Source organism: Pipistrellus kuhlii, unplaced genomic scaffold (genome assembly GCF_014108245.1).
Source record: "Pipistrellus kuhlii isolate mPipKuh1 unplaced genomic scaffold, mPipKuh1.p scaffold_m20_p_6, whole genome shotgun sequence".
Taxonomy (NCBI): Eukaryota; Metazoa; Chordata; class Mammalia; order Chiroptera; family Vespertilionidae; genus Pipistrellus; species Pipistrellus kuhlii.
This window is the reverse complement of record NW_023425562.1, coordinates 14354644-14376393: the sequence shown is the minus strand read 5'-3', so window position 1 is coordinate 14376393 and position 21750 is coordinate 14354644. Positions and strand designations below refer to the sequence as shown.

General features: G+C 42.4%; 1 protein-coding gene across 1 annotated transcript in view; it reads left to right on the top strand.

Annotated features, from left to right (window-relative positions):
- PSTPIP2 (proline-serine-threonine phosphatase interacting protein 2) overlaps positions 1 to 21750 on the top strand; it is a 58770-nt gene that overhangs the window by 25763 nt on the left and 11257 nt on the right. The window contains exons 2-8 of the mRNA XM_036418102.2: positions 2709 to 2809; positions 8134 to 8211; positions 11556 to 11590; positions 14272 to 14378; positions 19366 to 19428; positions 20869 to 20967; positions 21563 to 21608. Of these exons, the coding sequence (XP_036273995.1) occupies positions 2709 to 2809; positions 8134 to 8211; positions 11556 to 11590; positions 14272 to 14378; positions 19366 to 19428; positions 20869 to 20967; positions 21563 to 21608 (529 nt within the window). The remainder of the gene's footprint in view (positions 1 to 2708; positions 2810 to 8133; positions 8212 to 11555; positions 11591 to 14271; positions 14379 to 19365; positions 19429 to 20868; positions 20968 to 21562; positions 21609 to 21750) is intronic.

Here is a 21750-nt window from a genome sequence, read left to right as displayed (position 1 = left end):
TTGAAAGTCAACTGATGCTGAAACTGGTTTGGCTCAGTGGATAGAGCGTCGGTCTGTAGACTGAAAGGTCCCAGGTTCGATTCCGGTCAAAGGCATGTACATTGGTTGCGGGCACATCTCCAGTAGGGGGTGTGCAGGAGGCAGCTGGTCGATGTTTCTCTCTCATTGATGTTTCTAGCTCTCTATCCCTCGCTCTTCCTTTCTGTAAAAAAAATCAATAAAGTATATTAAAAAAAAAAGAAAAAAAGAAAGTCAACTGATAAGTGGGTTTCTTGATTCCATTACGTTCCATTGACCTACTGATCTGTTCTCAGATCACTAGGCTGTTTTGATTGCTGTAACTTCATAGAACATTTTGAAGTCAGATGGTATGAATTAGAGCAAATGAGATGCATCAAACACTTGAGGAATTCAGAAGGAGAGGAGACCATAGGGCAAATTAGTTGAAGATGACTTCAGAGAGGAAATGGGATTTGAACTGGCTCTGAAGCAGAGGTTGGGTTTAAGTGAAGAGGAGGAGACGCCATTGCCACTGAGGGAAAAGCATGTGCAAAAGTGCTGGGGTGGAAATGGACACTTCCTGTTTGGAAGACAGGGAAGAGCCCAGTGTGGGGAAGGCTGGGGAAGAAAAGTAAGATGTAATGCAAAGAGGGCTCTGATTACCAAGCCGAGGATACTGGGATTATGGGTTTGGCACACCCACCTCTAATGGCAGATCTGTGATGCTATCTTGGTGCTCATGAAGACTTTTTCTACTTGGCCCATGCTCTCTGAGTAACATAGGAAGGAGTTTCCAGGCCATATCTTGCACAACTTTGAAATTGGCCTTGGGCACTCTTTGTTTTCTCTTGGGGATTTCCTTTCTTGATTGCCTCTGTAGCCCAGTCAGTCCTCCAAAGCAGCAGTTCTGTTTTTTTCAGACTGGTGGCCAGAGGTGTGGTAATTTGGTTTCTTTGTAGGAAACCCTGGCCTAGGCTCCATCCTCCCTGTCCAGATCAAAGAGTCTACACACCCTTAATTTAAAACAAGGAAACCACCTTTTCCAAATGAGTAGCATGAAACAGAGAACCCTCTGTCTACAAATCAACATTGATATTGAGTATTTGAACCTATTCATTTACTCAGGAATCTTGGTTTTCGTTGTTCTTGTTTCATGCATCTGGCTGGGAACACAATAGGTGACTTCATCCTACAGAATTTTACTGTATTTAAGCTGTGTGTGTGTGTGTGTGTGTGTGTGTGTGTGTGTGTGTGTGTATGGTCCAAGATGTGGAAGAAGCCACAGGCACTTGTAGTGGAGCTGGGACAGCAAAGCTACTCACCAAACAGTGAACTCAGAAGCTGGGAGCTCTGGTTACTCATAAGGCTTCCAGAAAACTTGGAAGTGGAGGGGCTGGATTGGATTCAGGAGAGGATAATGTAAGCATCATCTTAGAGTTGCCACTGAGCTCTGCTTTTCACGGGGCAGTAAGAGACCTACCTGGCTGAGACAGAAGAGTTGGTGTATGGAGGAGGTGGGTGGAGAAATGAAGCTTTAGTGGAGGCCATTTTTAAGGCTTCCTAAGCCCTAAATCTGTGCTCAAACAGCAGCTAGCAATGGAATTAAGTATATTTCTAACTTAGATTTATCTACATGTCTATCTATAAAATTTGTTATATGTATAATAATGCCTGTGTTAATGCAGTGGGATTTATGGCCAGTTTAGTTTCTGAAAGCCACGTTGACATCAGCCTCAGATGTTGGTCCTGCTGTACCTCTTTGGGACCTACCAATCTGCTCAGCCAGGCAATGACAAATGGCAGCAAATGGAAGAGAGGACTTCTGCTTCTCCATGTCCTAGGCTAGGTAGAAATGTGTCTTCAGGTGTCCCCCATCCACTCCAGGGCAGAGTTGCACCTCTCTCAGCTGACTGGGATGTGGGGAATGATCTGGTTGAGCTGGGCTGGGGGTAAAGGAGCTCAAAGCCCTCAGGACCCTCCCTTTAAAGCCAGAGTCAGCAACCGAGTGTAAGCATTTGGGGATAGAAACCAGGGAGCCAGCCTTACTTTACAGGGGCCACTTTAGTGGCTGTTCCTTGGAGTCCCTGATTGGTTGGTTTGGGGAGTTGAGGGAACTTTGAGTTTTATAATGTACCTCATCTAGGCCTAATGCTTTGGAAGGCTTGGGCAGATTCCTTCAACCTTGGAACACTAGTAGAGTAAAATAGGAATAAACTGCTAATTTTAAATTTAAAAAAATTCTCCCCTCCTTCCCCCCAACCAAACTGGGACCATGTGGAGCATGCTGATTGCTGGCTTCCCTCCATGCTTTCCAGTGGGAAGCCAGACCTTCAGGGATGCTTGCAGCAATAACCTTGACCCTGGGCTTATTGGTTTTATGAGAAGAGATGTTAAGGTCAGGCTCTCATATTCCCAGTCCTGGCCTGATTTAGGATGCTGGTAGCAACCCAGGGGGATGGCAGTTCCCTCATCCATGTGCCTCTCAGTCCTCGGCCACTTCCTTCCTGTTTTGTGGCCCCTTCAGTTTCATAATTTTAAAAATTCTTCCACAGCTACATGCATTCTTACTTCTTCTATTTTGGTCTCATATGTCTTGGAGGTAGCGTGTTTCAAGAACTTCCCATTGTGGGCTTCCCCCATATCTTCAGGCCTCGGGGCTTCCATCTGTGTTGTTCCTGGTCTGACAAGGATGGTTTCTTTTTCACCAGAGTCCGGACATCCTCAGCACCATTGGCTACGACAGCATCATCCTTCATCTGAACAATGGCCGCAAGAATTGCAAAGAGTTTGAAGACTTTTTAAAAGAAAGGTACACACTGTTTCCTCTCTGAAGACAGAGGGAAGACAGGATGCTTCCACACTAACAAGGAACAATTTACTGAACAATTCACTGCTTATCTGGTGTGGGATGCTTATGGGACCTGGGACACAGTCTGCTGAATCTGGGCCATAGGCTGATGTTGCTTCATGGTTGTGTTTCATGGTTCACAAGACCCCCTGCACTAGGTTATGGGATGCTCCCCAAGACATAAATGATATTTTTGTCCTAAAGTTCTTAAAAACCAGTTGGAGAGATAAGACTTATGAGTGAAGCACCAAACAAAATGTAATAAAGCATTAAGTTGTGTGATACCCATGACACTGAGGGACCTCACGGGAGAGGGAGGTTGTGGGAGACTGGCCAAAAGAGGGGGGCGTGGGAGCTTCATGGAGGAGGAGATCCTTGAGGTGGCCCTCTGAGGGTTTGGTGGATTTGATAGGTGGAGGGATATCCAGATATATGTGGGGGAACAGTACACTTGAAAATGAGAATGAGCATGACCCATGTGGTGAGTGGGGACAGGGGCAGAAGAGGGGCAGAGCCTGATTCAGAGACCACTGGGGATTAGGGAGCAGTGACAAAGATGTGGGACAGGTCATGGCACTCCACATGGCAGTATGGCTTGGTGGCAATGGAGATACTAATTTGCCTTATAGAATTCTCTTTCCTTTTTGACTTTCTTTAAAAATTTAGTTATTTATTTATTGATTTGAGAGTGACAGCAAGAATGAGAGAAGAAATATTTCAGTTTGTTGTTCCACTGATTTATGCATTCATTGGTTGCTTCTTATATGTGCCTTGACTAGGGTCGAACCTGCAACCTTGGCGTATTGGGACCATGCTCTAACCAACTGAGTTACCTGCCAGGGCTTGTTTTCTTTTTCTTAATGTGTATGATTTTATTTTATTTTTTAATTCTATACTTAATGAAGTGAGTTAGTGTATGGAACTTTCTCATCTGGAATACTCCATTGTGATTCTGAATGGAGTGCTTTGCTGGGGTGGGGGTGGGGTAGGGGGGGTTGGCCTAAGTTTCAGGTCATTGCTAGGCCCCAAACCAATTAACAGTGAGTTAGAGAGTCATAACTTGGAGATACAGACATCAATGTGTCTTCGACCAAATCTCTTTATTTTCTACTCAAGAGAACATTAGGCATCATAGAGCACACACTGGTAGCCCCACTAGGTGGTGAGGCCTCTCTCCTTGAATGGATTCAAAGGACCACTTCCTCCCTGTGTATCTCAGGAGGGGTGGACAGAGCGAGGTCTCTTCACCGGGGGGTCACTGCCCCTCCTCCTGTGAGTGACCAGCCTCCCTTTTCTACCCACACTGGCTGACAACGGTGACACCAAGTTGCAGCCTTCCTTTTTCTGGACAGGCACTGGAGGTGGGCTTCTGCCTGTCTTCAGCAGAGCTGACAAAGTAGCAAGCAATTAAGAGTCCCGTGACTAAGCAGGAGATAGACTGCAGAACATTCCTTGCTTTTGTGTTCCTCTTCCAATCAAGGCTTTTATATTATACATTTCCCCCTGGAGATGAAACAGCTTTGTGACACATCCACGAAGGAGGTGTTGGCTAATAGCTGAAGCTTCTGCTGCCCAGGGTGTGGGGACCTGATGCGGTGGGGATCTCCCTTTTCCCGTCCCGCACGGAAAGAAAGATGAACGAACTGGTTCTAAGTGGAGGTGGCCAGGAATTGAGAAATAATAGAAATAAAGAGAAAAGACACAGAGATAGATTTTTAGCTGGGAGCTGGGAGGGCTGCCATCCTGTCTGCTGGAGAGGCAGGAAAAAGACAACGATGGCCCCTCCCAGGGCATTTATTGTATACCCCCAATACCAGGAAGTAACACCAACTTATTTGCATTCTTAAGTAGGCCCTAGCATGCCTGGATTTACATATCTAGTCCCGCCCCTGCCGACACCTGGGTTGATATGAAGGCCAAGCTGACAACATGTCACCCATCTTGAGGAAACATGCTCCCAAGGCGTGGCTCAGCTGATGATAATTAAAGAAAATTGCCCATGCGCCTTCCCAGGTGGCCCTTTACACCAGTGGACCATCCAATGGTGCCCTGGCACAGTGGGGTGGTGGTGTAAATCAGGGGTGTCTGCATTACAAAAACATGACCCTCAGCAAGAAATACATGGTACACTGCCACCTGGTACACACACACGGAAAGCAAAAGTTTAAGAAAACATCACTACCCTATGATTTTGTTCAATTCTATTTAAGTGAGTATATTTAATAGAATTTCATGCTGGTCATAACCCATTGGATTGATTTATGGTTCCCTAGTGGGTCATGCCCCACAGTTTGAAAAGCAGAAGTCCAACTAGAACCCAAAAGCTAAACTCCCACTTTTAAACATTTCATAAAAATATATGGGCAAGTGAGAGAAATATATGCAAATTAAGCATGATTAAGTATTGATACTGTATTTCTAGTATATGGCCATTTTTTTCCAGGAGTTTCTTAGTAAAAGAAATCTGTCCCAGGTGCTTGGATTTTGAGGAAGGATCTGCTGCCATCAGTTCAGAGTGTCAGATATGTACACACGCCCGAGGGTGGGGACTTGAGGCCCCTGAGCGAGTGGCCTGCCTGGCCTTTGGGCTTCCTTTGTTGGTGGTGTGCTTCTTAGGAGGCTGCTGTGACTGAGGAGAGAGTGGCTCCCCCATTACATCCTGTTCAGGGTAATTTATGTGGAGAAGTGCAGTCCTCTCCTGGCTTGGGGGTGGGTCTAACATTTCCTCTTGCTCTGTGAGGTGTGGGGTGCTTATAGCACCTGGGACTCGGTCTGCTGAGTCTGGGCCTTAGGCTGACGTTACTGAAATGTCTTCCGAGGCTTTTGGGCATCGTTTTACTGAGCTGCTGTAAAATTTCATGTGGAAACCTAGCATATTCTAATCGAATGGATTAGAGACAATACACACACACACACAGAGACAGGAGCAAAGATAGCAGCAATGTGTTTTATATATATATATATATATATATATATATATATATATATATATATATATATAGTTTTTAAGTATATTTTTATTGATTTTAGAGAGGAAAGGAGAGGGAGAGAGAGAGAGAGTGAGAGAGAGACAGAAAAATCAATGATGAGAGAGAATCTGCTGCCTCTTGCACCCCCCCCCCCCCCCCATACACACTGTGGATCAAGCTGGAAACCCCAGCTATGTGCCCTGACCAGGAATCAAACCATGACCTCCTAACCACTGAGCAACATCTCTAGGCTACTGTTTATATTTTGAGTTCATCAAGTGTGAAACACATACATGTATCAAGTATTTTTTAAAAATATATTTTTATTGATTTCAGAGAGGAAGAGAGAGGGAGAGAGAGATAGAAACATCAATGATGAGAAGGAATCATTGACCAGCTGCCTCCTGCACTCCCCCCACTGGGGACCAAGCCCACAACCCGGGCATGTGCCCTTGGCTGGAATCGAACCCTGGGACCCCTGAGTCCACAGGCCAACGCTCTATCCACTGAACCAAACCAGCCAGGGCTCAAGTATTTTTTTTTTATATATGTTGTTAAATATGTCCAATATCCAAGTTTTGTGACACCCTGCCCCCTCCTGCCAAAATGTCAAAGTCCTGCTGTGGACTGCTCTGGCAGCTCAACCTTGGTTATACCCAGAAGGATTTCAGTCAACCCATTTACATTCCTTTGGGGACAGACAGAACAATCACCTAAATGCAAAGCATCGTGTCAGATGCTGCTCTGGAGTGGGCAAGCATGCTGCCTTTCTTGCATCTGAATGGCCGATCCCTGGGCCATGTCTCCGTATGTGCTCTGCAGCTGATCTGTACCCAGTGAGTCCTGGATGACTTACTGTAACACAGCAAGTAAGTAACAAAAGAGAGTAACAAACGATCCATCAGTAAATTGTGAATTTTCCCAGTTTACCTCCTAACCAGCTGGAAAGACATAATGATGACATGGATGATGAGCACCACACAGCAGCCTGAGCAGTTCCATACTGACAGCCACTTGTGCAGTGTTTGCTATGTGCTGCGCTGGGAGATTTGTCTCAGAATCTCTATTACTGTAACATTGAGGTTTTTACACGTCTGTGAAATTTTCTCCTTTGCTTGACTGGCATAGCTGAGTGGTTGAGCATGGACCTATGAATCAGGAGGTCACAGTTTGATTTTCGTTTGGGGCACATGCCCAGATTGTGGGCTCCATCACCAAGTGTGGGGTGTGCAGGAGGCAGCTGATCAATTATTCTCATTACTGATTTTTTTTTGTCTTTCCCTTCTTTCCTCTCTGAAATCAATAAAAATATATTATTTTAAAAAAGAAATAGTCTCCTTTGACACACATCAACTGCATGAGGTATTATTGTTTCCACTGTCTTTGCATGAAAGTGTAACTTTAAGAAAGTATGTCTAATTTTATTGATTTGAGTTATCAAGTGTGATACACATATGTTTACAAAATTTTTATGATATGTGTCTAAACATGTCCTGACTGGGAATTGAACTGTGTGACCTCTTAGGTCATAGGTTGATGCTCAGCCACTGAGTCACATTGGCCGAGCAAAAGTGTAACTTTTTAAATTAAGTTAGTAAGTTATTTACCAGGGGACTTAGAAAGTGACAGAATCCAAGAGGCATCTTACATATAGACCCTATGTTTATGACTCATCAACTCTGGGCAGAAGGGCAGGTGACTTTCTGGGAAGATGGCTTGTTTCTCGAACAGAGAAAACTTCTCTATCTGCCGTTTCTCTTTGTTTCATACATTCTCACCCATGACACCACTCTCTATTCCAGCAGACAGTTTTATTAGCAAGCATGCTTTGGATATCTCTACCCACTACCAATACCATTATGTTAATCCTGGAAGGTATAAATCATTAGCTCCATTTTACAGATGAGAAATCTGAGGCTCAATGGGGTTTTAAATGATTTGTCCAAGATTATAAAAACACTAAGTAGTAGAGCCAGGACTTCTATTAACTCCATGTATAATGGCTTATCCACTCTACTTAATGTTCTCCTATGATGGCTGGGTATCTTTTTCTGAAAGGGGTTTCTCCAGGAACTTGGTGGCCAGGTCAGGGCTCTTAATTGTGTATTGCAACACAATACTGAGTAGGGAGGAGGGAAGCATGCTTGTGGAACACCTTTAAGCATGGAATCCTGCACCACTTGTAGATTAGAGGGAATTTGTATTTTAGAGAGTGGTATTTTATCTGAGCTGCTCTCAAAGGTGCAGTTTTGCCTTCCAGGGGCCTGAGAGTCAGCCCCGAGGAGGACTTATAACTCTCTCTTCTGTTCCACTTAGGGCGTCAATTGAAGAGAGATATGGCAAAGATCTGCTCAACCTCTCTAGGAAGAAGCCATGTGGACAGTCTGAGATCAAGTAGGTGCCACACTTCTTTCTGGTTTCCAGGTTGGTTCTACTGTCGAGGCCCATCACTTCAGAGGAAAGAGCTGGCCAGGAGGGCGAAGTGTCTTGGATAATGACAACTTTTAACTTATTTCATTTCAGCTGTGAAAAATTTGGAAAAAATAGAAGGTTAAAGTGAACTATGAAGCTACAACTCATTATTAATATTTTTAAGTTTCTCTTGAAGTCCTTTTCTATGTATACTTTTCATAGGTCGGGTTACATTATATATAACTTTATAGTAGAAATTTAATAGAGAGTCTTACACACACACACACACACACACACACACACACACACGGATGCACGCATGCCTATATACACATACATAGTTTGTGATAGCTACAAGAGACTGTTTTTGCACCATTTATAAAAATTTATATTTTTTATTGACTTTTTTACAGAAAGGAGGAGAGAGAGAGAGCTAGAAACGTCAATGAGAGAGAAACATCAACCAGCTGCCTCTTTGCACACCCCCTACTGGGGATGTGCCCGCAACCAATGTACATGCCCTTGGCAGGAATCAAACCTGGGACCTTTCAGTCCGCAGACCTATGCTCTACCACTGAGCCAAACCGGTTTCGGCTGTTTTTGCACCATTTATAGTTCTCACTACCAATGTGAGATTTCTATACTACAGTTATCATTCCTGGCTTCATGGGCAGTCAGTCATATAAGAACCAATACTTAGAAAGGCTTCATAATCAGCTTAATGCTCTTTGCTGTCACCTTTGAAATTCTTAATAGTGTATAAACAGGGGATCCCAGATTTTCATTTTGCAGCAGATCTCACACATTTTGTGGCCAGTTCTTTGCATATGGAAATTTCTAGATTGTTTCTCCAAAATAAGAATGTTGTTGGGGGTGTGGGCGGGGGATCGGGAGAACTAGTTCAGACTTTGCAGGCCTCTGCAGACCCAATCACATTACATACTGACCTGCATACTGCTTTGCTGTGCTATTTATAGCTGCAAAGAGGTCTGTGTCCTCTCAGAGGTCTGAATGGGGCAGTCATGATATTGTCATTCCTCTTCTCTTGCTTCTAAAATACATGCATACACACATGCCCACATGCACTCCAAGATTACGAAGTACTAGATCAGTGAAAATGACAAAAATGTTGGGAGATAGGTAAAATATTTATAGTTGCATAAGCCTAAAAATTTGTTACCCACAGACATAGGACAATAATACAAAGAAAAAAATTTTAACTTAATGATTATTTTTTATTTTTTATGTTGTAAATGAAAAGTTTAAAAACATACTGAACTCTGACCGGTGTGGCTTAGTTGGTTGAGTGTAGTTCTGTGCACCAAAAGGTCACAAGTTTGATTCCTTGTCAGGGCACATATTCAGGTAACGGGTTTGATCCTGGTTGGGGTGTGTGTGGGAGGCAACTGATGTTTCTCTCTCACATTACTGTTTCTCTCTCTCTCTCTCTCTCTCTCTCTCTCTCTCTCTTCCTTCCTCGATCTCTAAAAAAATAAATTAAAATGTATTAAAATAAAAATAAAATAAAAACACATTAAAAGGAAAAAGACAAACATAAGAAACCCATCACCCAGATTTCATAATTATCCACATTTGCCATATTTTGTTCATATAACTTTGGGACTTTAATTTAAACCTGGAACAGCTATTTCTCAAAATATACTTAGCTCTTTTTAATGACCAACCAGTCATGTTTAGAGATGAGACTCTTAAGTTCTGGCATTGATCATGTCACAGAGATGTCCCTGCTTCTAGGGGACAGATTTTAATAACATGAGTTCATATTAATATTTCCAATTCCAATTTCACTTTACAGGGTTTTACTTAGCTTCCTTAATTTTATATTCATTTCCTCTTAAATGGGAAATCTTACTTCCTGACAATATTAGCATAATTATTTGCTTTATATGATAATATATATCAAAATTTTTCAAAATAATATCACTATTGTTACTAACAAGAAAACTTGTGAAAAAAGTTCACCCTTTTCTTGCAGTTCCTTTTGATCTCAGGCTATATTTCACTAAGAATCCTGTGTTCTAAGCTCACTTAAAATTTTATTTTCTCTGTGTCATTATGTATTTTATATTAAGTTCATTTCAGTTTGTTTTAAAATTTAAGGATTCTTTTCTTTTTTCTGTTTGATTTAGTTTTATTTTTTGAATATGTAAAATATTTACATGTTCACAGGTCAAAACCGGATAGACTTAGGCAAGCTGCACTGTTATTCCAGCAGGATTTTTAAAGATTAGTGGGTCAGCTGACACCCCTACCTCCCAAAAAACAACCAACAACACTTATTTATAAAATATGTAAGGTGTTTGGCAAAATATCCAAAACCTTTGAGGTTTTGTGCTGGGTAATAGCCACATTCTCTCACATAGTTCTTGGAAAATATATTTAGTGGAATGAGTCTGATCCAAAATGGTGTCTCTTATATTGTTACACTGTTGACTGGAACCTGAGTAAATTCATAGAGAGACTCTGGCCCCGTTCTCTTCAGTCCCGTGAGAAAAGCCAGTCAGATCCCTAATTTATGATTACACACCTCAGAGAGGAACACCCAGTAGGAGATGAGAACTGGGGGCCTCGCTGCCAGGTTGAAGTGAAAGGCCATTTAGGTTACTTGTTTTTGTCACCTCCAGGATTATCTTTAGAAAGTGCCCTATGAGAGTGAGTGACTTTGCTCCTCTATGGGCTAGGTAGGATTTGTCACCTCATCGGCTTTACTGAGGGCCTCTGGCCTCTGGCCTCTGATGGGCCTACTTAGGGTTTAAGGCCAAAGTGCTTGTCAAAAGGGTGGTAGAGCCCTGGCCGTTGTGCTCAGTGGTTAGAGCATCTGCCCATACATTGAAGGGTCTTGGGATAGATTCCCGGTCAAAAGCATGTACCTGGATTGCAGTTCAATCCCTGGTCCAGGTCTGGGAGGCAATCAATCAATGTGTCTCTCTCACGTCAATCTTTTTCTTTCTCTCTCTCTCTCCCTCTGTTCTCCCTCCCTCCCACTCTCTCTAAAAATCAATGGGAAAAAAATATTCTCAGGTGAGGATTAACAAAGAAAAAAAAAGTTGGTAAACTATTTCCTTGTTGCAAAGTAATGAAGAACAGCAGGGAGATGAGGAGATGACCATTGCCAGGCTGCCACCCCCAAAGTTAGATTCCGCCCCCCCCCCCCCCCTTGCAGTCTTGATCTTTTGCTGTCCTTTTAAGCTTGGGGGCTAAGATGAGTCTAGAACTGTGGGCCAAGGGGTACATGCAGTGGCATTAGAAGGAGATTGTACAGCCAGTTTCCAGAAGTTGACATTATATATGTACTTGTTTTTTAGCACCCTGAAGCGAGCCCTTGAAGTCTTCAAGCAGCGTAAGTGATTCTTTAAAAACATATTTACTGTCCTTGGCAAGCTCTGTCTGTCATTAAAAGGTGGATTTTCATTTGAACAGAAATCTCACATTGGGTGGGAAAAATGAAAGCAACTCCTAAGGTGAGAAATAGCTCTGCAGAGTTGACATAGCTGGAGAACCGTCCACACCTGCGTGTCGGGCTGTGCATTTGACTTCCTTACAGAAGTGGTTCTCACACTTGAAGTCCAGGTTGAGGTGCTGGCATTTGGTCGTCAAGGGTTCCTGTCCAGTTCTAATAGCTCCCAGGCCCGTTACTCAGAAGCTCCTTTTGAGTCTTTCTGTTCTTCAGAATACTTGGTGCTTCCAAACTGAGGAGTTTAACCAAGGCACTGTATGTACCTGTGCCCAAAGTGTTTCTGTAGTCAGTTGAGTGGTTCTAGAGCTTGGTAAGGTTAACCAGATAAATATTCATCTTAACTTTCCCATAGGTGTCCTCTTCCTTCTTTAACTCATCAATGAATGCATTTCTCAAGATGTGGACAGTGTCTTCATGTTTCTTGCATGCCCACAAGGCCAACCATGGTTAGCCCAGGGGGACTTCAGCATAGGCTGGGTCTCCTCAGCATATTTATTCGTTGTTATTGTCCTTGTTTTCTTTTTCCCCAAGTAGCTTCACTTTATTATTAAAAATAGATTTTTATATTAAAAATTCAAATGAGACAACTAACTGTGAACAAGATAGCGAACACCCAAGTATTCAGTTCTTAGTACTAAGCAGTTACAGGTGAATATGTCTCCAACATTTTTATACCATATACACAGTTATGTTTGTATCTATTCAGATAAATAAATAGGATCACACCATGGCAATGCATCAATATCTATGGGGTGGAGCTGGTTTGGCTCAGTGGATAGAACATCGGCCTGAGGATTGAAGGTTCCCAAGTTCGATTCTGGCCAAGGGCACATGCCTGGTTTGCAGGCTCTTTCCCCTCACCCCCCAAGTAGGGGGCATGCAGGCGGCAGCCAATCAATGATTCTCTCTCATTGATGTTTCTCTCTCTCTCTTCCTCTCCCTTCCTCTCTGAAATCAATAAATATATATACAAATATTTAAAAAAAACTTTACCAAAATCTATGGGGTGGCACATATGTTCCTAAATAGCTTTTAAAGTGAAAAATATCAATTTTTAATCATGCTAGCAGTTTGGTATATGTCTTTCCAGACCTTTATCTACGCATTTACAGCTTTTAGTCTCTCTCTCCCTTCTCTCTAATTGCAGACACACACACATGTACAGACATACATGAGATTATACTATGCATATTCTCTATAATTTAGTTTCTCAATTGATAGGATAGCATAGACATCTTTCCATTTCAGTTCATGTGGATCTGCCTCATTCTTTTACATTAAATTTTTTTTGATCCTACAAAATGCCAAATTTCTTCCAGAAAGGTTATATTGATTTTTCCCCTTTCAGCAGTACTGTTTTTCCTCAGGTTCTCCAATACCACAAATTTTAATACTTAAAAATTTTGTCAAACTGAAAGATAAAAAATTATGTTTCTGTGTTTTATTTAATTTATTGTTATTTTTAATCCTCACCTGAGGATATGTTTTTATTGATTTGAGAGAGAGAAAGAGAAGAAGGAGAGAGGGGAGGGAATGAGGGAGAGTGGGGAGGAGAGAGAGAGAGAGAGAGAGAGAGAGAGAGAGGGAGAAAGAGAGAGAGAGACATTGATTGAGTGCCTCCCACACATGCCCTAACCAGGGATCGAACCTGTGACCCTTTGGTGTACAAGATGACACTCCAACCAACTGAACCACACTGGCCAGGGCTATTTCAATGTTTTAAAATTTTACATTTTTGTGTTAAGACTGAATATATTTTCTAATGTTTATAGGCCATTGAGCTGATCTTTTTTTATATATATATTTCAAGTTTTTTAACCAACTTTTTATACTGGGATATATATATTTCTTTTGTTTTGTGAATACTTTTAATATAGTTATTTACTTTTTTGTTATACAAATTGCAAATACCTTTTTTTGGTCATGTATCTTTTAACCTTGTTCAAGTTATCTTGACACAGACAAATTAAAAAATATTTTTAGATCAGATCTCTTAGTCTTTCTAGCTTACATACTGTACTTTGTTTTCATAGAACAAATTGTAAGTAAGATTAACATTTTAAGTTTTCTACTGTAGAGGTAAGCCATGCTTATTGCAAAGGTTTTACATAAAAACCAAGGGGGGAAAATCAACAATAACCTTTCTCTCCAGAGATAACTTGGTAGCCAAAATTTTGGTGTATGACTTTCTTAAAAATGCTCAGGCACATGAGATGTTAGAGATCCTTAGAGCTCACCTATGAAAACTAAGGATGGGATTTGAAATTGTAGTGGGTTTAGGAATGTCTCTTAGCACATAAGCTACATGAACTTCTCCCTGGCCCTGGACATACAGTAGGTTAGTAACAGCTAGAGATAGAAGGCTAAGCGAAAGCCCTGCCAGCCTTGATCTTGGTAGTCAGAGCATTGCTGGGCACATGGATGGTCTCAATAAATGTTGGTGACTAAGTGTAGTCAGTTAATTTAGCCACTTGCTTCAGAATTCTGTATATAATTTTAAAATGTGTACAGTTTTGCATATTATATGTCTACCTTGTTTACCATTATTTGAAATTCTTTTGCAGAAGTAGACAATGTGGCACAATGTCATATTCAGCTCGCACAGACTCTAAGAGAAGAGGCCAGGAAGCTGGAAGAATTCAGGGAAAAGCAAAAGCTACAACGGAAAAAGGTTGGGCTTGCATATGTGTTAAGATATTGCCTTTCTTATGGTAGAATACTCAAGGCTTGCTTGTTCATTCAACTCCTTGGCTCGGTTCCCACGCTCGTGTAAACATGCTCTTGTTTTAACCTATAGGATTATTTATTGGAAAACTATGTGGAGACTCATGGTTCTGTCCCCACTTATCCCCCAGGCCACTTCTTTTTACAATTTTTGCTAGATTTAGGGTTCCAGCCTGCTTTCCTCTTCTTCTCATATCTGCTGCCACTATTTAAGTTCTGACTGGAAAGGGGAACCCCCTCTTTCTTCAGTAAAGTGTAGCATAGCCACGATGGAGAGCTTCTAGATCACACTTCTCCTCCTGGACAAGGAAATAAAGGGAGGGTAAGAGGTAGAGGAGACTCACTCCGTGGAGACCAGAATGTAGTCCAAACTCTCTGTTTTACAAGTTGGGTAATCAGTTCTTGTCTTCAGAGCAGATGTACATAAGCTCTTTTTCATTGAGATTTACTCTGGCCAACTACATGTAAGGAGATGTGAGTGAGCAAGCTAAGAAAACTGGAAAATATTTGGGGAAGTTATAAAGATCAAGTGTTACTTATACTAGACCAGCCACTATTCTGACTCCTTTCTATTTTTTTAAAAAACGGTTTTTAAAACTGATTTTTAGAGAGTGAGAAATGGAGAGAGAAAGAGAGAGAGAGAGAGAAGAGAGAGAGAGAGAGAGAGAGAGAGAGAGAGAGAGAGAGAGAGAGAGAGAGAGAGAGAGAGAGAGAGAGAGAGAGAGAGAGAAACATCTATGTGAGAATGGAACAGTGATAGGCTGTTTCCTGCGCATCCCTCACTGGGATTGAGCCTGACCCTCCCTTATGTTCAATTCCTAAAACATTGCTTTGCCTCTATTGTCATTTTGTGAGAAGCTCTTATATTATAGCTTTGCCTTTTACTAGCCAGGAAGGCTGGAAACTATCATTTAAGGAATACCATATTAAGCACTTCCATACAAATGCAAGCTTCAGGTACCAGGTTTCAGGGGTCTCTCTGGGCCAAAGTATTTTTCAGAGCAGAAATAATATGTATATTATACCCACTATTGGATGGGAAAACTTTTTTGGCTGATATTGCCAGCCCTGCCCACCTCTCTAGAGGAATTGCAAACTTCAAGCAGCAAAATGCCATAGACCAGTGGTCGGCAAACTGTGGCTCAAGAGCCACATGCGGCTCTTTGGCCTCTTGAGTGTGGCTCTTCCACAAAATACCACTTTCAGGTGTGCATGTACAGTGCGATTGAAACTTTGTGGCCTATGGCAGAAGTTGGCTTTCGGCTCTCAAAAGAAATTTTAATAGCTGTACTATTGATATTTGGCTCTGTTGACTAAAGAGTTTGCCGACCACTGCCTTAGACAACCAAGGTCCATGCACACATGATTACCACTAAAAGGAGAGGAGGGTCATTCTTTCCCATCTTTCAAGTGCCCTGGGTAGTCCTAGTCATTTCGGAGAAAATGTTGTTAATTTTGAAAGGCTTTTGAAACTTCCCCTCCTAACAAGTCACTGAGAAAATTATCAGACCTAGCCACCCACATTCTGAAATCTGTTAGGCAATAGAGCAACCGGCATTCAGCCTACCCTTGTCATCCAAGTTCCCTATACATCCTAGGGTGCTCTCTACAGCAGGACCATGCCTCCTTCCCAGCCTTCTGGGAGAAGTCCCAGGTTGATCAATCCATTTGTGTATACTTGCATCACAATGAACTCTGGGATGTACCAACTTCTGTACATAAATACTTTAAAAAAATTTTAAACATTGGGGGGAAATATGCCATTGCTAACTTCTCATTTCCACTGATAAAACCCTGAACACTTTGGTTTTCACTTCTTGGAAATAAAGCCGTTTCCACTTATCAAGGTAAGCCATCAATTGGGTTCTGTTAAACTGGGGCAGGGAGGTGCATGTAGAATGGCCAGAAGTCTATGGGGTACTTACTTCTACAACTATCCAAGGGTGGTGAGCAATATAGGCGTGGTCACCGTTCCCTCACTGAGTGGTGAGCATGGCCAGAGAGACCGAGGTCGCATAATCATGGTAAAGTATGATGAACCTTAAATGGTAGGGGAGATCAAGGCCACCTGAAGGTACAGAGTGAACACCACACCTAATGTATGGGGCTTAGAAGGCCTCCTGAGGAAGTGACCTTGAATCTAAAACCAGTAGAGTAAAAGCCAATATAGGTGAGGGTGGTAAGACATGAGGCTCTCACTCCTGGTGGTTGGCAGGTAGGGTGGGGTCTTTGGAACTATTCTCAGGAGTCTGGATGTTTTAGGGTACTGAGGTTCCTTTTCTGGCCCAGAATGTCCTAAGCCTGACAGGCAGCACATGGTCAGCTACTCTCTCCTCTGGTGCCCACATCATTTTACCATATCAGCTGAGATGGGAATGACCATGGCAGAGTTTTGTCCTGCCTATTTAGAGAGCAATCTCCAAAGCATTACAGAGAGTGATGCTTCCAGTTTCCAGAATATAGTCTGAGTGGGGTAGACAGACAAATAGATGGCTAAGTAGTTATTTCCATAATTAGGACAGGGTCATTTGGGCCATTTATAAATCTCTCTTCCTTTTCCCCTCCCGCTTACTTCTCCCCACCCTGTAACAGGGGTGATTGTGTTTTTGCACTACTTTGTGTTATTAAATTTGGTCTGAGCAGAAAGTCTGAGTCCTCAAAGAAGTGCTTCCCTAAGGAAACCTAAAAGAGAACCCTTGACTTATAGGGGCCACCAAGAGTGGGGTCCCCTTTAAGTGAACCATGGACATGAGGACACTTAAATTAAGGTGGTGCAGCAGGCAGAGCAGGACGTGGTGTCACCAAGTAGCCTTGAGCAAAGGTCACCAATGGTGCGAGGTCTGGGACCCAGGGTTCCACCTGTCAGGTGAAAGAGTAGATTGCTGCTCTCCAGGATCCTACTGATGTACAAATGCCAGGAATCTTTGAAGGCAGAGAGAGGAATGATCTGAAGTGAAAAGGTTTGGCTCATATAACTTTGTAGCCACCTGAGAGGTGCTTGAAGCAGGTGTTATGTAGAACTTTGGCATTAAGGAGGCCTGGCTTGGGCCATAAAGTATAAGATAGTCGCAGCTTCCAAACTGGAAGAATGGCAGTGTGTATATTCGGACTTGAAAGGATCATGGAATAGACCAGCATTGCTAATTGATCTGCTCCATGGAGCCAGGGAGAACCAGGAACTGTTATAAAATAAATAAATCCAGCTCCTCCTCTTGACAAACACATATAGGGGCTAATGTGAACCACACAGCTCCATACCTGCAATGGCAAAGATGTGCCCATGAGTCCTCCATGTGGGGATCATGTTGGAGCCCTATCTGTTCTGTCTACTGTATCTTCACCATTAGCAGGTGCATAGCTACTTCTGGTCTCTCTCTTTCAGAGAAGATGATGCCTCAGTTCTCTGAGGGCCCCTTGGGGTCCCCCCAAGGGAAATTCATGTATTCTACAAAGCTCATATATATTTTAAAATATATTTTATTGATTTTTTTACAGAGAGGAAGGGAAAGGGATAAAGAGTTAGAAACATCGATGAGAGAAACATCGACCAGCTGCCTCCTGCACACCCCCTACTGGGGATGTGCCCACAACCCAGGTACGTACATGCCCTTGACGGGAATCGAACCTGGGATCTTTCAGTCCGCAGGCCGACGCTCCATCCACTGAGCAAAACCAGTTTCGACCAAAGCTCACATTTGAAGTGAGATATTCTCTCCAGATATCTTGAAAATCTGTATTTGTGGGCTACGATAACAGAGAGCAACTTAATATTGCAGGAAAGAAACCACATTCAACTTTAATTTTCAATATTATTTTGCATTACATCATTTCGCACAAGAGCAATGTCATAGCTCATTTTGAATGATTGCATCTCTTGATCTTCTATCTTCCCAATTGCTTTTATAGAGCTACTATAGAGATAATGGTAGTTTATGGTCATGATTAGGAATAAGGGCAGAAGAGTCAGGTTTCTGGGCTCAAATCTCAACTCTACTTGCTGAGTGTAATTAACCTCAATTTACTGTCAAGAAAATGGGAGTAAGAGTATTAGGTGTTATGATGCATGAAAACTGCTTATCACATAATGCTTGATACATTGGAGGAACTATTATATCTGAGGTACATTTTTTATTATTAGCTGCATTACTCTGACTAATAAATGTATTAATGTCACATCCACAATAAAGAAATTGCTCCCAAGAGAACACAACAAAGTAGTTTACTTTACCTGGAACAGCCTGGTTGTTGTGGCTCAGTGGTTGAGCATCGATCTATGAACCAGGAGGCCATGGTTCAATTCCTGATCAGGGCACATGCCCTGGTTGCTGGGGGGGAGAGGGCATGCAAGAGGCAGCTGATGGATGATTCTCTCTTTTCAATGTTTCTATCTCCCTCTCTGAAACCAATAAAAATATATGTTTAAAAAAAAGAGTGGGAGAACAGCTTCTTTTCGCTGTCCTACAAACATTTCTTCCCTTCATTCTGTCCAGGCTCCTGGCTGGGTAAGGGTATGCCACGGAAGTGAATGTTTGTAAGTCTCTAATTTAACTGTGCCCATATAAGCTTACAGAAAAAAGACCCCTTTCAAAATATAAAGGGCACTTTAACAAAAGTTAAAAAAGTCTTTTTTTGACACCAAAGTTTCTTGATCTCAGAGTTGCTGAAGCGACTGTTCTAAGGTGATGAATGTTTCACAATGGTGGCTGCCCAAGTTCAAAGACGGACCTCCTCCATTAATCAGCCATAGGACCTTGGGCAACTTGTTCAACCTTTTTGCTGCAGTTTCCTCACTTGTGAAATAATAAATAGTACATCTACCTTCTGGGTTGTGTGAGGACTCAGTGAGATAATCCATCTTGAACACAGCCCTCAAGACAAGATGGTATTAACAATATTTTCTGTTTTTATTAATAGTGCTTGTGTTCTCTTCACAGACAGAGCTTATAATGGATGCTATCCACAAACAAAGGAGCGTACAATTCAAGAAAACCATGGATGTGAGTTTCATTTTATTGCCTTTTCCTGAAATCCTGTCCTACTCAAATAACATTTCAATAATGTTATTTGTTAATGCAATTCCTTTTTTAGTGATATCACTTTTCTTCTTTTTAAAGCCTTGAAAAAATTGAGGATGAAACTAGATAGTAGGAACACAATATTATCTTTCTAGTAACCTGGGAAAGTATAGCAAGCTAATTTAAATATTTTAGGCCAAGACACAAAATTATATATATATATATTTATTTATGTATCACTAGTGCCCCAGTGCATGGATTCGTGCACATTGAAAGGAAATTAATTAAAAGGGGACCAGCGGGGCAGGACTGGATGAGACAGGCGGGACATCCCTGGATCCAACCTCCCATGGTCCCTCCCAGGCCAGCAGCACCTGGGGCTGGTGCCATGGCTTGAAGGTTGTCGAGTGAACGTGGTACCTCCGGCAGGTGGGTTCCCTTAGCCTGGCCTGCGGGGATAGAGCTGAAACTGGCTCTCTGACATCTCCCGAGGGGTCCTGGATCGCGAGAGGGCAGTTTTTGGGTGATGCACTCTGAAATCAGGCTCCCTCCTCTCTGGTTCTGGGTGTGTCATCGAGAACCCCCACTGCCAAGCCATGGCAGCAAGGCAACTCTTGTGTTGAGCATCTGCCCCCAGGTGGTCAGTGCGCATCATATCTATCAGCTGGTTGGACAGTGGGTTGGTTGTTTAGCCTTTTACATATATAGATATGATCCCATTTATCTCTTTTCCTCCCCCCATTTATCTTGTTGGATTTGAGCTCCCCCCTGTGACTATTCTGAATCTTGATTTCTTTTTTTCCCCAAAAAATCTTTTTTAATGCCTCACCTGAAGATATGTCTTTATTGATATTTATTTATTTTTTAAAATATATTTTTATTGATTCAGAGAGGAAGGGAGAGGGAGAGAGAGATAGAAGCATCAATGATGAAGGAGAATCATTAATTGGCTGCCTCCTGCACGTCACCTACTAAGGATCAAACCCACAACCCAGGCATGTGCTCTGACCAGGATTCGAACTGTGACCTTCTGCTTCATGGGTTGATGCTCAATCACTGAGCCACGCTGGCTGGGATGGGTTCCATATTTTATAGTTACATAGGTCTTTTTATTTTTCCCATATGAAATGCCATCTTTTGTTCTGATCAGTTTTTAACACTCATGCACTTTGTTTGCCAGGTGAGAGTTTTGATTTCCTTGCTCAGGCTGCCACTATGTACATAATTTGGAAAAGGGCTAGAGAGATGTTTCAGCGATAGACAAGAAAGAGCATCTGCCTCTGAGCAGCCATGTTCTAGTGGTAATCACAGACCTATTCAGGGTACCTTGTATTCGCTGGGCTTGGCAGGCTAGGATGGCTGCTTTTCAGGGTTATGATTTGCTCACCTATTTTGGTCCTCTTTTGGCTCATAACAACTAAGGCAAAGAAGAACTATGAGCAGAAATGCCGAGACAAAGATGACGCAGAGCAGGCTGTCCACCGAAGTGCCAACTCGGTAAACCCGAAGCAACAAGAAAAGGTACCTGGGAGGGCTGACCACTTGAAAAAGCTGAGATTTATGATCTCAAGCTAAAGCCAATTAATGATCTTAATTAAAAATGGACCTGCTCCCCAAACTTCTGGCAATATCTTCCTTTAGGCTAATTAGGATCCTCTGAGCCAGGAAAACCCTTCACATGTTTAGGGATGTGGAAGAGCTAGAGAAAGGAGGCCATGGGGGAGGGAATGGGGTGATAAGTGGGGGAAAGAGTTTTGATTTTTTTTTTTTAATCATCTTTCTTCAAAGCTCAACTCATGTATTCTTTGTAGCCAGGCTGCCTCCTGCTTGGGTGCATTATAAATTTAATTTTATAAAATCTGGATATGAGATTGGCAGTAACCAGAGGGCAGGAGTATGGCTTTAGGAAGACGTAGGGCAAGATGCTTGATGGATGGATATTTTGCAACTGTGAATGGTTAGAGGGCAAGTTGAATGATTTGCTCATGAGAGAACCCTAGGTAAGGCTTGTACTAGCGCTTGTCTCTGTGCAGCCACTACTTTTAGATCTGTTTTGCCTGCAGAATCCTGGCCCAGCATTCCTGGTCCATTGATCATTTGTTTTTTGTCCCCACAGCTTTTTGTGAAACTGGCAACCGCGAAGACAGCCGCCGAAGACTCTGGTGAGGGTGGCTCCCGGGATGGGGGAGGATTGTGGTGGGGTTTACCTTATCCTAAACCTGTCTGAGAAAGGTGGTCTGGTATACCTAACGATGAAGAACACATGGCTATACAATGGGCTTTCAGAAGGGAGAAACAGGAAGT